The sequence below is a fragment of the Anser anser genome, assembly GCF_964211835.1.
Source record: "Anser anser genome assembly, chromosome: 5".
NCBI lineage: Eukaryota > Metazoa > Chordata > Aves > Anseriformes > Anatidae > Anser > Anser anser.
This window is the reverse complement of record NC_139725.1, coordinates 44,606,852-44,624,608: the sequence shown is the minus strand read 5'-3', so window position 1 is coordinate 44,624,608 and position 17,757 is coordinate 44,606,852. Positions and strand designations below refer to the sequence as shown.

The following is a 17,757-nucleotide window of genomic DNA, read 5'->3' as shown; positions in this document are numbered from 1 at the left end:
TCCTTGCCTGTTCAGTGAGATGACTTTTGCACTAATGTGATGGATATGTCCCAAGTTTTAGGTTTTACCTACTCACCACGTGCAATCATCACAAAGTAGCTCTCAAACTCATATTGAGATTTCATTTTTCAGGATACAGCTTCCCTCTTCTGCACCTTACCTTACCCCCCAGTTTTAACCTTCTTGTTCTTGATTGCGTACCAAAAAAAATGAGGATGCTGGTAAGGACGCAAATAAAGGCAGTGAAAATCATCTTTCCTTTGTGTATTCTTAGGCCCTTTAGAAGAGTGAGTGAGAGTGGTTTAGTTCAAGAGTGTCATACCTTGAACTCTGGTACCTAGCAAGGGATTGACCAGGACCACCCTGTGACCTGGTCTGTTGATTAACTGCATTTGAGGAAAGGCAGAGAAACCAAGCAGATCTGATTGAGCCAATATACACTACCAAATACGACCTTTCCATGCTTGTGGTGATGTCTGTGCTTCTGAATATCCTTTCCATATCGCATAATAGCCTAATCCAATCAATCAGTGTCCAAGGGGTGACTGCCTATCTCCACATGGAGAGAGAGAGTCAATTAAGGGAGCATCATGAATGCCAAGTCCTTCCTCTCCCCCTGAGATGAATAAAGAAGAAATGAGAGAGAAAATGAGAGTGCTGTGCCAATGTCTGCCTTTCAGCTTGAAGGCTTCCACGGGGCAAAGCGCAGAGACAGAGAAAGCTAATTTCACAGATAACATCTCCAAGGCCTATACAGTCACTTTAAATACTGGAAATAATTTTTCATGACAAATGAATCTACTTCATCCTGGCCACTTCCATCAAGAAATGCCATTACTTGTAGGGACAACTGGTAGTCTCAGCAGAAACACAAACTGATCTGATGCAAGGGTATGAAAAGCAAAGGGGGTTTTGAAGCCACAGGGACTGAGACCAGCCACTGAGCAAAGACTCAAAGATACCATGCGGTCTGAAGCAACTCTTCCACAAGATGGCATCAGTTTATCTCCAGCTACCTGACCGGTCACAACAGACGTGGTGCATACTCAAAACAAGCAAGCCCATTCTGGGTCATACATCTGACATGTACAACATATGACTACCTGGGAGAGTTAGGATGAGAAGATGAAATAGTATTTCCTTTCTGCATGGTGACTTATCACTCCAGATGGTTCAAGATTTCCTAAGTTACGTTCGCTCAATACAGTCTGATTCAAGCAAAACACACCTGCTATGATAACCTTTCCTTTAACTTGAGAGTTATCTGAGCAGCATCGTGCCTTGAGTTATAGATGTGGTGCAATTTGTGGTTTGTATTAAGAAGCCATTGGTCTGAGCTGTCATTTATAAAACAGCAGATAAATATGCCACTACAGTATTAGTCCTGTAGAAGAGGCCTATACTAGCAAAAGTATAAGATGCTAAAAAGCATTAACTAAACATTCTTACTGATCCACCCATGTAACATCTGTTTTGTTGTTCCAGTGCCCTTTGTAGGAGCTGACGGTGGCACAAAATCTAATAGTTCTGGATGATTATATTTCTTCAATAGGAGGAGCTTGCAATAGCTACACTTAGCAATATACAGCCAGAAACATAGTTTAGAGAAAGATAGCAGAAATTATTTTTCTGTAGCATCAATTAACATATTAAGATGAAATAAAGAGCACCTGGCATACTAACAAATTCGCATGCAGCAAGGAAGGCAGACGTGTCCTTAAATATCAAGAGCATACAATGATGGAGATGGGATTAAGACAAAGGCAAGATAAAAATTCATAACCATATCATTGTAAAATATAGGAGAGAGAATCAGTTGATTTTTATATGGTCTCAGATTTTCCAACTGCTCAGCAGATGCTATTAGATATTGTCACGTCAATAAGATTCTTCAAAGTTCAAGTTCAACAGCCTGAAGACCATGAAATAATCTTTTCCCCAAAAGATGTAATCACCCTGACTGCAGAATTAACTGCACACTTCTGTACTGAGGATATCACAAAGGCATTACAAGGCCATCACTCGTCCTGGTGATATATATTCACAGTGGAGTAGAAAGGCTCACAATATGACTCCACGCAACTGGAAGACTGAAATTGTTTCTTAATATTGCTTCTCTTCCTTTACAAGGCCCACCTTGGCTGTGCTGTCCTTACTGGCTCTAGAGCAACATATCATGCATCTTTGGGAGCTGTTGGGATGTTAGAACAGAAATTACCCGATGGAAGGCAAGAAAAAGAGGCAAAGATGGAGACTACAAAATCTGTAGTTAGAAGTTGAGTTTGCATAAAGGCCTAAGCTTAATATAGTTGAGAAAAACAACAGTTAGAAAACCAAACAATAATCTTTTATACTAAGACAGACAGTCATTATGGAGAGATACAAGGGAGTTAAGTACTAAAAAAAAAAAAAAAAAAAGCACAGGCCTGCGTTTCTTGAGAACTGTGTACAGTGTATGCCACAGTAGTAGCTGCTTGGGCCAGCCACTGAGGGAAACAGCCATGTATTACAAACAGATTGATGGTAAGTGAGAAAATGAACTTCTCACACAAATGCCCTTAGCAAAGCTAACATGCCTCAGGTCATATTGAATAGAGACTTTACTATGAAATTAGTAAGGTGCAAATGCAAATGGGTGTGAAGGGATTACTTGAACTTTTTCCAATTTCAGATTGCATTTTTTTTCTGCTGTTTAGAGACATTCTGGCAAATTGTACAGCAGGGACCCACCTGGCACTAGTAAGTTAATGAAAAAATGAGTTGTAGAATAGACCTTCTGATCTCTAACATCTTGGATTTTATCTCATGAAATCACAGAAATTATTCTGATATTTTGACTTTCCTGAAGTCTTTGAATATTCGAGATCCAGCTGGGATTAAAAGCATTAAAACGCTGCAGCAAAGGCTTTTCTCCTGATACTTCCAGCACCCCTGGAAACCATCAGCCCTATAAGAAAATCTATTCTCTGCAGTTACCTAGCATAACACTGTAGACTTGGAAGAACTGGACTGTCTAAAAAGCATCAACATATTTGAGTTTTGTTTTGTTTTGTTTTGTTTTTTTTTTAACAAACCTTCAAATCTGTAATCATCATCAAATATCTTCACTAAAACAAAAATGAAATCTATGCTGCTACCTGTGCTTGAGACATCAACGGATGCAGCACTTAAACCATGTAGTAAATGATTTTGTAGCATTTCTTATTACCAGTAATTTTACAGCATCCCAGTTTATTGCATACATAATGGGCAGATGTTTGTTGTCATTAAACTGTTCTTAGCAAACATTGCCATAAAGGTACTAGGCAGATAATAAAACTGAATGTGTAGCCCTGTGCTCAACATCAGCATTGCCAACAGCAGGTACATTGCTGTTCACAAACAGTGTGATGCAAAACACAGAGAAAGCCTGGTTTGCTGCGGATTTAATTGCCCATCTGTGAGCAAACCCGAACAGGAAAGGACACTGGTTCCAGCCCTGGGGAGAACTGGAATGGGATATCTTTGTCTGCTGCAATAAACACTGGGTGCAGTTCAGCAAATGCAAAGAGCTGGAACAAGACTTTTCTTTGTTACCTGGAAAGGACTCCAGGTATGCCAGTTCTGAACAATTACCTTGAAAGGCTTAAAATCTAAACTTCAGTGTCCTTTATTTCAGTCTTAAATGGCTGGCAGTCTCCTATCAACCCGCATTTTCTAGTCTTATTAGTATACTCCTCGTAATAAAAGAAAGTCCAGCCGAGGCAATTAAGTAGGAACAAGCATTAAGAAGTGAGTGATGAACAACATTCAATTTTCACATTTTCACTAGCCTAACACTATCTGATTTTCAGTCTTTTTCTATATGACCTTGTTCCTGGGCTTTTGGCTTCTGCTAAGTTTAGGTAGAAGGAAAACATTGCAGGGAGCTTTCAGGATCAGCAGAACAGATCCCAATCACCCTTTGGAGCTCATGGCAACTTCACTGCAGCTACGGGAAATAGCTATGTGAATACAACACACATTCCTCTCCTCCTGCTTGTTTAACGCCAAAGCCTTGGGGTTCTTTTCAGAAAAAAAATCTGTGGGTTGTGAGGAGGTACTCTGTTATTACAGCAAGAAAGCACATCACGCTCCAAGAGCCAGACCTCAACTTCCATCTCGAGTACTTCCATTTAGTGCAATTAACAGGGGGCTGCTGTGACCTGATGCCATGGCTGATGTCGAGTACTAACAAATTAGAAACTAAAGAGCACAGAAGACACTAAGTACCTTAAACCACTAAAGAACCTTCACGGCAGCTGAACCATTCCACCTTTTCCCGTTCTCCTGCCCGTCTGTATCAGCCCTCCAGCCGTTCTTGCGGACAGACTTGCAACGCACCCTAATTTCTGCTGGGTTCAGTATGAGAAAGTATTTCACAAACAACAGGAGGAAACGTGCTACCCATTGCATTTGAGGATCCTTTTTTTCATCTCTCACAAAGTTCACCCTACGTCTGATGCCTTTATTCAAACTAACTAGCAATAAGGCAGACCTGAAGGAACAAGGTATTCTAAAATAGAGACTTCACTGCACTGTTCTCTGATATTCCTATTCCTTCTAAAACCCAAGTATGCAAGAACGACTAAATACTATGAGGAGTACAGCTCCAAGCTTTTTTTTTTTTTTCTAATGCCTGACACATCACAACCCAAGGCCTAGCAAACTAAGTACAATATATACTTGCAGTCATAATAACTTCTATCACATCCAATTCTCTGTGTCTGCCTTTTATTTCTGACAAACCAAAAAAAAACTCCTTTCATTTTAGGAGTTTCTGGCATGACTAAATCTTGCTCTACACCATGCTTACTTTAATCAGGTATAACAGGAGCTCGATGAGCAGGGTGAGGCAAGGAGATCATAACCACATACATCTCAGATGCAGGCGCAACGCCATGTGAGGACATGTTATTGGGAAGTCCAAGTGTCCTCATGAGAGGACATCTGGGCAAGGGTGGAAGAAGGGAAATTGTTCTGGGGAAAAAGATGGGCATTTGGCAGGAACAGAGAACTCTGTAATATGAGCATTCACAAACTAGGAAGAGTAGACTAGAAGGGACTCAAAGCATCATTTAGAGGAGGGCTTGTGTCCTATCTGTCAGCCTCCTTTCTATCTTCTTTGCTTTATGCCCCCCACCCAAAACAAGACATGATCTCTTTTGTCAATCTGGGAGCCTTGGCAGTTTGGCACTCAGTTCCTCCCTAGCACCTTCTGGAGTGCAGCAGTAGTGAATTATCAGACCAGGATCTCAACATAATCAATGAAAGGAGACAAGGCAAATCAACAAAAGGAGGCAAGCAGATCACATAATTGCTTTGGATTTCTCCTGAGAAGCAACTACCTCCTTCCTTCTGACTGCACAGGGAACTTCGGTATTTAGCACAAGTCCTCATTGCCAGGTCTCTACTTGTTTTTAATCTTAGAGTACTTATCAAAGCTATCTAAAGAAGGAGATCAGAACACTACTCTAATTGAGTTCATGCCACTTGCAAAGCCAGCAGTCATCCCACATCTTCTTTTCCAACCCTGTGCACAGCCACACCACCTTTCCCTTCCAACAGCTACTGGGGGATCTTTGACTTTGGAAACCTGTCCGAAGGCTGCAATGTTTATAGTGGTTCCAAAATGCTCTTCTCACATGATTTCCAAGATTGACACACTGATTTAGACCAGGCAGCAGAGAAGCATTACAGAATTATGATCGAGAATGGGAAGCTCACTTGCCACTGGCTACAGAGTCAGGCCAATACGATTCACAAGTCTGTGGCTGAGAAGACGTCTGTCTTCCAGAATCATCTAATCCAATGTAGTCTGTAAGAGAGAACTGCTGAGCTGACATTGGCATAGCCAATGCACATGAATCTTATGACACGATGTTTTCACCCATGTCCCCACAGCACGGATGGCAGTGTTGACGCTTCAGCTGTTTTAAGGACCACTGGCAATTAACTGCAATTGCTGCTTAGGGCAGCATGCTGCAAATTGCTGGCTGTGAGAAGCCTTATGAATGATCACAGATATTCTGCAGTAAAGCCTAAAAACCCTACCCAGTCTGTCAAAAGAATTCTACTCATTAATAAAAACTCCCTGCAAAGAAGAAAATCCTCTGGAGAGCAGATGAATTACAAAATCTCAAATCTGCCTAATATTTTGTGCGTAGCGCCTAACTTTCACAGTGTTTCTCTTGGGTCATACAGTACTGTGATCTACAATAAAAAAGGGGTAGTGGGGAACACTGAGTGGAAAAGTAGCTTCTTACATATTTATGGCAGAAACTTAAAAATATCCAAACTTCCAACTCTGAGACACATGCTATAACCATTATGCCATGGTGCCAAAAAGGTAGTAGAAAGAATGTGTTGAAAGCCCTAAGATTAATAGGGCTGATGGTTTATAGTTATTTCTTGGGTGTACTGTAAGGTCAGCTCAGCCAGAAAGAAGTGTTAATAAGCACCTATTGAACAGAAAATTTCGTTTCAATACCAGTAAACAGTCTATAGGAAGTATGTTATTTTTTAAGTGATCTTAGCACTGCATTTTTTTTAACTGTTCATTCCAAGGGTGTCACCAGTACACTAAGGACAACTATTAATGGAACCACCTGGTGTTCAGGAGCGTACAGCTCAGACATCTTACATTACTGAATTCACTTCCTTGTGGTCTAGAATATATACGTGTGCCTGCCTGTACCAGCCATACTCTTGCCTCACATCTCCAATCAGATGCCTTTACAATAACGTAATGATAAGGGGCAGAGACTCTCCCACCATCTCCTACAGATCTGATTTCATCAGAGGTGAACTTGGAAACATGTTGCTGTTAACACAATCCCATTAGCTAGTTCTACCAATAAACAGCCATCACAGAAATCCTACCATGTAAAAAAGAGGAATACTAGACAGAACTGGGTACGTCATGTTTCATGCAAGAAATATCACAATAATCCAAAATTACACTTGATAATGTTTCCAGTAATATGCCTGAAACTTGTCATATACAGCAGGATTGTCTGCCTTAGAAATCCAACTGTACTGAGCTGAAGTGACCGTAGAACCTGAAGAAAATGACTTAAGAGTTAGGGAGTGAAGTGGCAGATGAAGAAGGTAAGTTCATGAAATGAAAGTGGAAAAAGACTGAAAAGAAACCATCTGAGATGAGAGCTTTCTCAGTGTAGGGACCGGAACTCAGCACTGGGAAGACCAACATGGGCAGGGGAAAGTATGGTGGAACCACTGGATTTTGTTCTAGTACTCCTGCACGCCTTCAGCTCTGCATAACTGAGGTCAGAAAACTCAACTTACCTCGCTCACATGTTCTACCCCAATAGCCAGTGCCAGTGCAGTCACAAATGAAGCGGTTCCAGCCATCCTTGCAGACTGCATTATTCTTACACGGGTAGCTGTCGCATTGCTTGGTGCTCAGGCGGGAGCAGGAGGACTTAACTCCTGCTGCGTTCTGCGCCTCTGCCAGCTGCCGGATGTTCTTGCTTCGTCCGTCGATGAACAAGTCTCGGATACAGCCGACGTAGCCATAGTTCAGCATTGCTGTCCAGAGCTCTGTGGGAAGGATGAGTCCTGCCCGGTTCTCTGGCAGCCCGCCCAGGTACATGTCGCCTTCCAGATCTAGGATCTCACTCTCCCCACTAGCAGTGAATGGGGTACGTCTGCTGTTCACTGATATAGTACCTAAAAGAGGAGGATAAGGAGACATCAATCAATGCTTTAACTTACAGCCTCAGTCTAGTTCATTTCTTCCAATAAATAATTGAATGAGGTTTAAGGTTCAGTGGAAGAAAATAAAGATTCTTCCCTGCCCAAACACACTCCTAACAGAGACAGTGATTCTTACACAGCTCCCTGTCCTCTTTAACCCCAAGCCATAAGTGTTTCCATACAGTGACTGGGTCAGCATGTGTCTGTACACCACCTTGTAACATAACATCACAAGCTTAGCAATGCAACGGGTAAACAATAACATGTAAAACCTGAGCATTATTCAATGGTATTCATCCAGCAAAGCAAGGATGTACTGAGAACATACAGGAATCTGATGGTATCAGGACTAGAGAGGAAAAAAAAAGCAAAAGAATATTCAAAGTAGGTGATCTTCCCCTCTGCTCAGCTTTGGTGAGGCTGCACCTGGAGTACTGTGCCCAGTTCTGGGCTCCCCAGTATAAGAGACACGGAACTCCTGGAGAGAGTCCAGTGGAAGGCTACAAAGATAAGGGGACAGGAACATCTCTCTTATGAGAAAAGGCTGGGAGAGCTGGGCCTGTTTAGCCTGGAGAAGAGAAGGCTGAGAGGGGATCTTATCAATGCATATAAATATCTTAAGGGAGGGTGCCAAGACGATGGGGCCAGACTCTTTTCAGTGATAGGTTAAGAAGTAACGGGCACAAACTGAAAAATGGAATTTCCATCTGAGTAAGAGGAAAAACTTATTTACTGTGAAGTTGACAGAGCACTGGAACAGGTTGCCCAGAGAGACTGTGGAGTCTCCTTCTCTGCAGATGATCAAAATCTGCCTGAATGTGCAACATTTTCTAGGTGACCCTGCTTGATCAGGGAGGTTGGACTAGATGACCTCCACAAGTCCCCTCCAACCTCAACCATTCTGTGATTCTGTATTAATTCACATGACATAGCTGTCACAGTAAACATTTCATCAAAGCTGGACCTGGATGATAGGAAAAATAGACCCTCGTCAAGTGAGCAAATGACATAAAATTGGGAAGAAAGGTTGATGAACGGACAGACAGAACTACCAGTCAGAGAAACCTTTATAAGACGGAGAAAAGGCCTTATAAGAAATGTTTAATGTACAACTATAAATGCAAAGTCTTGCACCTGGAGAGGAATAACCCCACACATCAGTACAGGCTAGGGACCAGCTGGGTAGGGAGCAACTCTGCAGAGAAGGACATGCTGGACAACAACTTGAAAATGAGCCAGCAACATGCCCTTGGAGTGACAAGAGCCACGGATCATAGTTGCAGAAAAGGAAATTCCAACTCTCTGGAAAGGAACATTTTTCACCTTGAGAGTCACCAAACACTGGAAACAGGAACCTCAGAAAGGTTGTGGAATCACCATCCTTGAAGGTATTCAAAACACAGCCAGGCACAGCACTGAAGGAAACATGGATTTCAGCAGAGTTTAGGCTAGAAACCTCCAGAGGTTTGTTCCAAAATAAATTATCTATTGTTTTACAAAGAAAGTTAAGTATTCTAAATTCCATTTTACAAATGGGAAAATTGAAGTAGAGAAAGACAAAGGTTATCTCTGAAGAAAAATTACTAAAACTGTAGAGGTTTCCATATGTTCCAAGCAAGCTGTGGGCCTACTACACTGATGCCATTCACAGCACATAAATTAATCAGAACCTATAATACACAGATGTGATCAGAACATATGAAACAAGTTCGTAGAAGCCAAGTGACTTGTTTAAGATCAGATGTCTAAGGAAAAGCAGGGATCATCACACAGGTCTCTCTTGTCGCAAAGCAGCATACTCTTCAGAAGAGCACTCAGCAGCTTCTGTGATAGGGACATCTGCCCACAAGACTCTCAGAAAAAAAATCAGCAACTCACTCTTCCTAGCAATAAATCATCACATCCAATTGCCTTGCCATTAAGATAGCCTGTCCTCAGAGAGGCCTATCTATGCTTTAAGATTAATTCCACATCATTGCATTTTTATCATACACCCCTACGATAAGGTGGGAGAGTTTAGTTAATAGAGTTAGTTCTATTTTGTGTCTCTGTAAGAAAGTGCAGTCATGTACACATGCTCTTTCTTCAGCTGTAATAGGTGTCATCTTGGAGAACAGCACGTATGACACAGAGACAAGGTATTTCATGTGTGTGATTTTCAGTAATAACTTAGGAATAATGTCAGAGGCAGCAGAGTGCCAGAAGCAATAGAGGCGTTACAAATTAAAGGCTCACAGAGAACCAGGGTTATTTGATGAATCATTTTGTAAAAACCAGCTGCAGCACTGCAGACATTTTCCCTTTTACATTTTAAGAAAAAAGATGTGACAATACACCTACAGTTGTAACGGCAGCGTGTCACAGAGCCACAGGATCACAGCAACCTTTCTAGTGTCTGCACTGCCACTCCTCAAAAGCAGCACATCAAGTGCACATTACCCAAAAGACTAGAACAAGCTGAAACACTGGAAGGGCTAAGCTCCAGACAGCTGCTACTACAGAGAAAGCAAGCAACACCTGCAAAAGCAACAAATGTGAAGACCCCCCCCAAAAAAGAGAAGAAATACTGAATACCAAGGAGAAGCATAAAACCTGGAGAAAGAGAAGGAAATGATAAACGAAAACAGGCTAGACACCAGCCTAAATTTTCTGCCAGTATTTTGTACCCTACAACTAATTCTGTAAGGATGTGTTACTAGCTCCAGCGCACAGGACTTTTAAAGCCAAGCTGCTGAGATGAAAAAATTCTGAATTGACCCTACAAAGGAGGATTTAGATGGGCTAACATTTTTTTTTTTCTTTTTCCAAATCCCTGTATTCAAAGCACTGCACTACACTGATGAAGCTGTAGAAAGAACCTTCCAGGAAGGTTTTTAGAGTCTCAGCAGGTGGGATATCACGTGTTTTGTAGCCAAAGACCAACCAAAAACATGGTCTTGTGTAACATGCTCAGTGTTCTCCTGCTGGGGACTGTGGCAGGTTTTGTAGGAGCATTCTCAAAGGACAGAAAGGTTACAGGACACGAGGTGTCCATGTCCAGCCTGTCAGCTTCTGTCAGAGCACAGAGGAAAAACAGCTTTTGTTCCTCTGGCAGGCAGCACAGACCAAAGCATACACAAATCCTAAAGGGACTAGAGATGCCAGAGGTTATTTGAGCAAGACTTCTGTGCTTCCCCAGCGTTAGTGAATATTTGGACTTTAGGCTATTTTATAGACTCAGCAGAGCCTGAAGTTTTGGACTGTTCCTGAAATGGAAAGAAGTAAGGGAGATGACACCTAGCAAAGGACTGGCTGCTTTAGTAGTAAGAATCAGAACCTGTAGGTCACTAGCTCATTAAAACCAAATAGCTATATTATGGCCCACATTTGGTAAGTTCATTATTTCAGTTCAGTTTCTAGACACCACATATCTGCATTTAAAAAACAAAAACAAACCAACCAACCACAACAAAACAAAACAAACAAAAAAAACCACCACCCCTAAGATGTAGCTGTTCTTTTAGTCTGCACATGGAAGGAAAGCCAAGGACTAAACAAGAAGGGATGACCCTCACACCTACCAAAGCACCACACGATAAACGTGGTTGATGCTTGCTAAAGGTATGGTGTGGAAAACCAAATGCTGGTATCCTGGTTATCTGGGAGACACACCGTCAGTCACTAGGGTCATTAACCCAGCACTTGTCATCAGCAGAAAATGTATTTTTTAAAAAAGGAGAGAACATGCAAACGTGTTCATTCTTGTTGAGCTTGTTGCTTTTAATTCACAGCCTGTTATCTCTAATCAGTGTTCAGGGCATCACAGACCTTTCTGCTGAACAACCAGCAAGTCAGTCCTACAGTGTCATCCATGAAGTAGCAATCCTGTCTGTCACACCCTCCTAGATGAACAAACATGGGTACCTCTTGTCCCTTGGGTTTTTAGCAACTTCCTTAGCAGAGGGTTTAGTGTCATTTCTCTCTCCTCCTCCTGCAGCTGCCTCTTCAGGGACCAGACAGTCCCCAAGTGAGCAAGCAAAACTGAAGGCAGTACTGAATGCTAGTAATTGAGTTTATCCTTGGAAGTTAATTAAATTTTAGCAATTCTAAAGAAATCAAAGCTCAATTTATTTATTTATTTAGGGCTTCTTTTATAAAATGTTCCTATCGATGCCTTTCGGAGATAGCAATATATAACCTCACATATTAAGCCCTAGTAGAGCGCGATGCAAAATACAAAAAAAACTCCTTACATCATCAAAGGAAAAAACTAGCTTCAGGCAAAGACCTGTTCAAACAGCTAGGCTTTGCATACTATCTAAAAGTCAGCTCTTTTGAAAACTTAAGGCAAGCAAATTCTAGCGCTGTGTTCCCCTGTACCAAGGACATTCTGTGACTAGAAAAATAAACTTAGGGATCTACTACTATCATCTGAAGATCTCCAGACAAATCCCAAATCCACTTGCAAATGTAGGCAAAATTCCCTTTGAAGGGATATATGGCCTGGCTTTCAGATCCCACCAGTCCAGGAGGAATTCAAGTACAATTGCTCACATGTTCTCAAGATGAAGTTACGTTATTTATTTTGTTTCCTTACACAATTTCAGAGTCACCATGAGTATGCTAGCTTTATAAACAGCATTAGAAACAAACAAAATACCTCTCTGTAATCGCAAGATAAGTATATTATTGGAAGTAAACTAAAATACATTTTTGAAAATGAGAAGCTAAAAGGAAAAACATCCACTGAATGCTGACCCAGATACTTTAACTAGGATTGCTGCAGGCTTGGTATCCAGGCTGAGAGTGAAGAAGAAACCTGACTGAAAATTCTGAGATGCTAAAGGAAACAGAATAGGATGAAAATGTTGATTTGTTACCATTTATACACGTTAATTTTATTTTCCTTATGACAAAATCCAACCCCCATTCTTGAAAGATACAAGATCCAGAAGATGGTAATATCAGATCACAACAAAAAAGCTCATTTGATTTCTATTCAGTTCCTTTTTGAATAGAAATCCAAAATAAATCAATGAGAATGTCTCAAAACAAGGACTATATAATAATGATTCCGAAGGTTCTTAAACCGTACCATGCCCTTCAAAGGAGCCATCGCCATAATTACATATGAAATTGCTAAGATCGGTCCAGAGTATCAGAAGACTCAGAATAAATTTTAATAGATTGCCTCTGTGATGCACTATCTGAAGTTCACACTAGACATTTGATGAAAACCTGGTCATTCACATCTTTGTTTTGCTGGATAAAAATCATGGAGTAAGATTAAGTTTTTGTAAGAAGGTGACTTAAACCTAGCAGGTTTTGAAGGCTTCTTACGACCGATTTCTAACCCTAGGTCTAGATCTGAAAGATGAATCTACTTAAGAAAAAGTCACCACTCTACCTGATCTTCCATCTCGTTGAATATCCACATGATACCACTCTCCATCATTGGCTTTCTTCTGGGTGGCCTTGACTTTAATGGTCCCAGAGCCCATGTCCAGCAACAAGTAGAGGTTCCCATCTAGAAGCTCAACTGCAAAGAAGTCTACCTTTGTATTTTTCTGGCTCCTGGCGTCTTTCCTCTCCTGAGGCTTGCCATGGGTGAAAAGTATCAGCCCATTGGGTTCAGTGGTTCGGAAATCAAAGGAGATGGAGCCCATCCTTTTGGTATTCCATTTGGGCAGACTAATATAGGCCTCAGGTGTCTCAAAGCTGATGGGATCCAGTGTAGCCACATTCTCACATACAAACTTCACTTCCCCATAGATCTTCATCTTAGTATCACCAATCCGTGCCAAGCGAGACAGCTCCAGACGAATATCGTTATTCTTATAAACAACCTGTCAGACACAAGGAAAAATATCATACATCAATCCTGCATACAGTACAAATACCCCAATTACTTTCATCCGTGGGAGATAAACTTCTCCCAAAAGGCAGTGGGGAGCAGAAGGGAGACCATGCAAGAATCTGACATGATGACAGAAGGAGAGAGCAGAACCAGGAGCATGTATAGGAATGACAGCAATGGGCACTCTGTGATGACTATAGATCAGATAAGCAAGCAGAATAGAACACTTACTGAAGGACAGGGAGAACAATTAACTCTATCACAGATCCACTCTGCTGTAAAAGCTTTTGTATATAAAATACAGTGTGTGTCTGGCATCATGCTGTTGCATTTGCATAAATTCCATACAAAATACATAACCAAGTTTAACCTCCATGTCCATCTCTGCTAACCGCAGCAGGGAACTCTGTACTGCCACTGTCATTTCTCTATTATTCTTATAAGCCTGCTTTACTACTAGAAGAGAGATGTAAAATATTTAAACAAGTTGCTGAGAACTGTTGGTGATTGCCCTGTGGCTCCTAAGGAGCTACAAGAAAAAAATAAACAAAAGACTTATAATTTATCTTACCAAGATATCTTAAAACACAGTAGGCACAAACCTGCAATGGATATAATCTGTGTCACACATAAAAGCCTCTACATATTGAGTGCCTGGGCTCTTACACACTCTGGGCTGAGGACCAGAACTTTGAACTCTGCACAGTGCTACAGGCATGGAAAGTAGCCAAGGGCAGAGGCCCAAACAGCCAAAGACTCCCAAGCGTGCCTGGCTCAGGTGAAAGTCCTGCCCTTCTCTTTCTCACAGGTACAGAATTAAACTGCTGCAAAAGAGCACTTGTCTCTGCCCCATGCCATTCTCCCAGAGGTAGGGGCTGGAGAAAGCACAGAGCTGTAGTATTTCTAAAGAGCACTTCCGACTCAACAACCTTCTGTGCTTCCTGAACCCAGAACTGGCACAAACAACAAGCAAAAGCATTTCTGCAAATAGCATAATTTAAATTGAATTACTGTTCTGCAACACTACTGGAAACTCTGATTTCTTCAGAGGAGTCATTATTTTAAAATTCTTTGTGTCTACTACATATAGCATCATGCGCACACAGATTTGATTTCTTCTGCTTTTGAACTGCTAACAGAACGGGTTGTCAGCAATTTACTATGAAAAGAGAAAGGAAAGGAGATATGCACTGCTAATTCTACAAATATCATCTGATCTGGTGCATGGACAGGCTTAAAAACTTGCAGATGTAACGTTTGGACACACATTTGCAATACTCAATCTGCAGGCCCAGGGGCACTTTATGACCAAACAGTTAATGCTTCTTCACTGATATTCTCTAGGCTGTAAACCCACCAGCAGATTGAGCATCAGTAGATCAGAGAAGAATTTTTGCAGAATCAGACAGAAGTTCATAATCCCAGTAGCAACTCACAGAAATAAACTCTGGAACACCACACTAGCTCGCAGTCGGAGAAATAAATCTGCAGTAAATATTAAAAGGCAAATAACAGGGAGGATGGGAGGTAAGAGTCTGAAGTAGACGACTACAGGATGAAAAAGAAATGAAATCACAATTCAACACAGTTGTAGCATGTGAAGAATGTCCAGCTTTTGCGAAGCATTAAAGAAGAATTTCCTCAGTGCAGCCAGTACAGCATCAGATCTCCCTGTTGCAAAGGCAAAATGCCCTACATCAGAGTGAAATGGGAATCCAAGTGTTAATTCCCATTTGGAGTCATGGCACAGCACTGTAGTTCCTCCCAGCAGAGGACAGTATTGACCTGCAATAGCTTATTTTGCTCTAGTTCCCAGTAAAGCACTCTGCCCTTGCACAGACTCCAAACACATCAAGCCTGTTAATATCTGCAACAGGAATAAAATATATTTCCAATTTGTGGGCCTGTAGTAGTTTCATTCTGTGGATTAACCATGTCTAATACTCCGGCTAGACAGACCGTATACCTCCTTCCAGTAACTCAGCAGGCCTGTGCATTGCAGCCTCCCCCTCTTGACAGACAAACGGATGCAACTGAGCCAGAGAGAAGCCACAGCTACATCTGAGATGTACTGCATGCACATATACTCCTGGACTGCCCAGAACTTCTGCACATACTTTATGTGTGTGACAAGTCCAGTGCTTTCCACAGACACTAGCTCCGAGCACTGCATGCAATCCTGTCTCTGCATCTCATGGAAATGCTGGAGTTGAGGGTACAGAGAAAAATAAATAGAGCAATAAAGAGCATGGAGCAGCTGCTTTATGAGGACAAACTGAAAAGGCCAGGGCTGTCCTATTTAGAAGAGAATGAGAAAGTTGAGAAAGAATAACATCAAAACTTGCAGAAGACGGTGGAGAAGCTGAATGTAGAACTGCTCTACCAAATCCAGCAATAACAACTAGAGGCATTCATTGAAATTTGTAAGTTTGTTTAAATAAATTTAAAACAGATTCCTATACGTACTTATTTACACAGTAGCAACTTCTGGAATTTGCTATTGCAGGAATTTGCAGAAGCAGAGAAGAGAGCATCAGCAGGTTCAAAAAAAGAACCAAAAAGATAAATGGACAGCGGGTCCACAAATTGATATTAAAGGAAAAAGGAAGGGATGGGACCATCTGATAATCCTAATCAAATGACAGGGGATGTTGTGGGAGCGTAAGAGAAATGCAATGCTCACATGCTCTCCCTTAATAGCACTTCTACTACCACTGCTGGAGGCAGAACACTGGGTAAATAGACTGACGATTCTTCAGCCCTACTAGGGCTTTTCATGTATTCTTCAGGAATCTGTCTTTAGTAGGTTGTGTGCAGTTCACCCTTTAACCCACTGCAAGGACAGCCTGAGAAAGAGGACAATTGGAAATAGGTTCCTGTGGACAGAGTTCTTCTGACAGCACTTACCTATGGGATTCCTTAATGGTGCCACTTTGGTGCAACTCTGCATTGTTGGTTTCACCCTGCTATGGAGCTGCTTTGGTGAGCAAGAGAATGCCATGTCTGAATTAACTGTGTGTGACTTTAACCATCCCATCACAGGAAAACTGTTCTTATAGAATAGTGCTAACAGTTCCTCACACTGACTCTCCTCTAAAATGTACCACGGGAGAGGCTGAACCCAGCCTCTCCCCATGCAAGGAGAAGAAATGTAACACAGTACCTACATATGAGGGCCGGTAGCTGGAACACGCTTACACACACATGTAGCTTCCAGCTCTCTCCCCTTTTCATGTATTTGATACTTCAGTAACAGCTCCCATCTCCTTTGGGGAAAGGCAGAGTGTCCATTCCTGGGTTTATCCGGGGTTTGCTGCAGACTGCCATGCATTTCATTAGTTATACCAGTACCACCACTGAAAATCTTTGATATAGACAACTTTCAAAGGATCTAGAGAAAAATACACAGAATTACTTGTAGCTCAGAAAGTCACTAGTAATTGTGGATCTGAGAGCAAGTTTGGAGAAAAGACCAAACAAGCAACTACAAAGGAACACTTGCGGAAGAGATGTGAAAGGGTATGGAATAGATACAAGTGTTCTGAATTTGTTCTTTTCAAAGATTCACCCAGATCTGAACATCTGTCATTGAAACGTTTGTTGATCTACATTATTATTTTTTTTAATAAAAAGAAAAAAATTACAACCCAAACCTACCACATAGCCTGAGAAATTTTAAAAACACCTGTACATAAAGAAAAGTGCAACCCTATTCACATGGATGACTTTAGGTATCGATGACAGTCACATTTGGACATCCAGATCTTGACATATAATCAGGTACACCAGAACTTTCAGCACTGTAAAAAAAAAAAGACTAAGAATAATCCTTGAGTGTATTTGCCAGGTGAATCCTGACCATGAATAAAGAGCCAACAGCATCTCTGGCTTGGGCAGTGAAATGCTACGGCAGCTTCAAATATCTGCAGTTTTATTGCAAAAGGTTCAAGAATGAGAAAAGGGAATGTAATTAAAGGACTGGAATGCATGTCCCATAGCAAAAAACATTCAAATTCAGTCCGTTTAATAGGTAGAGGTTAAAGGGTGATCTGATCGCAATCTACAAGTACCTATGCAGAAAATGGAATTTGGCAATAGAGGGCTCTTCAATCCATGTGACAAAGGAATAATAGGATCCGGGGGCTAGAAATTGAAGTTCGAGAAATTCACATTTTAAAATATTA

The 17,757-nt window shown here is 41.4% G+C and overlaps 1 protein-coding gene across 7 annotated transcripts in view; it reads right to left on the bottom strand.

Annotated features, from left to right (window-relative positions):
* Positions 1-17,757, bottom strand: part of NRXN3 (neurexin 3) — a 940,418-nt gene that overhangs the window by 677,725 nt on the left and 244,936 nt on the right. For all 7 annotated transcript variants that reach the window (XM_083837468.1, XM_083837465.1, XM_083837469.1 and 4 more), the window contains 2 exons: positions 13,124-13,562; positions 7,327-7,710 (listed from right to left, as the gene is read on the bottom strand). In XM_083837468.1, coding sequence (XP_083693594.1) covers positions 7,327-7,710; positions 13,124-13,562 — 823 coding nt within the window. The remainder of the gene's footprint in view (positions 1-7,326; positions 7,711-13,123; positions 13,563-17,757) is intronic.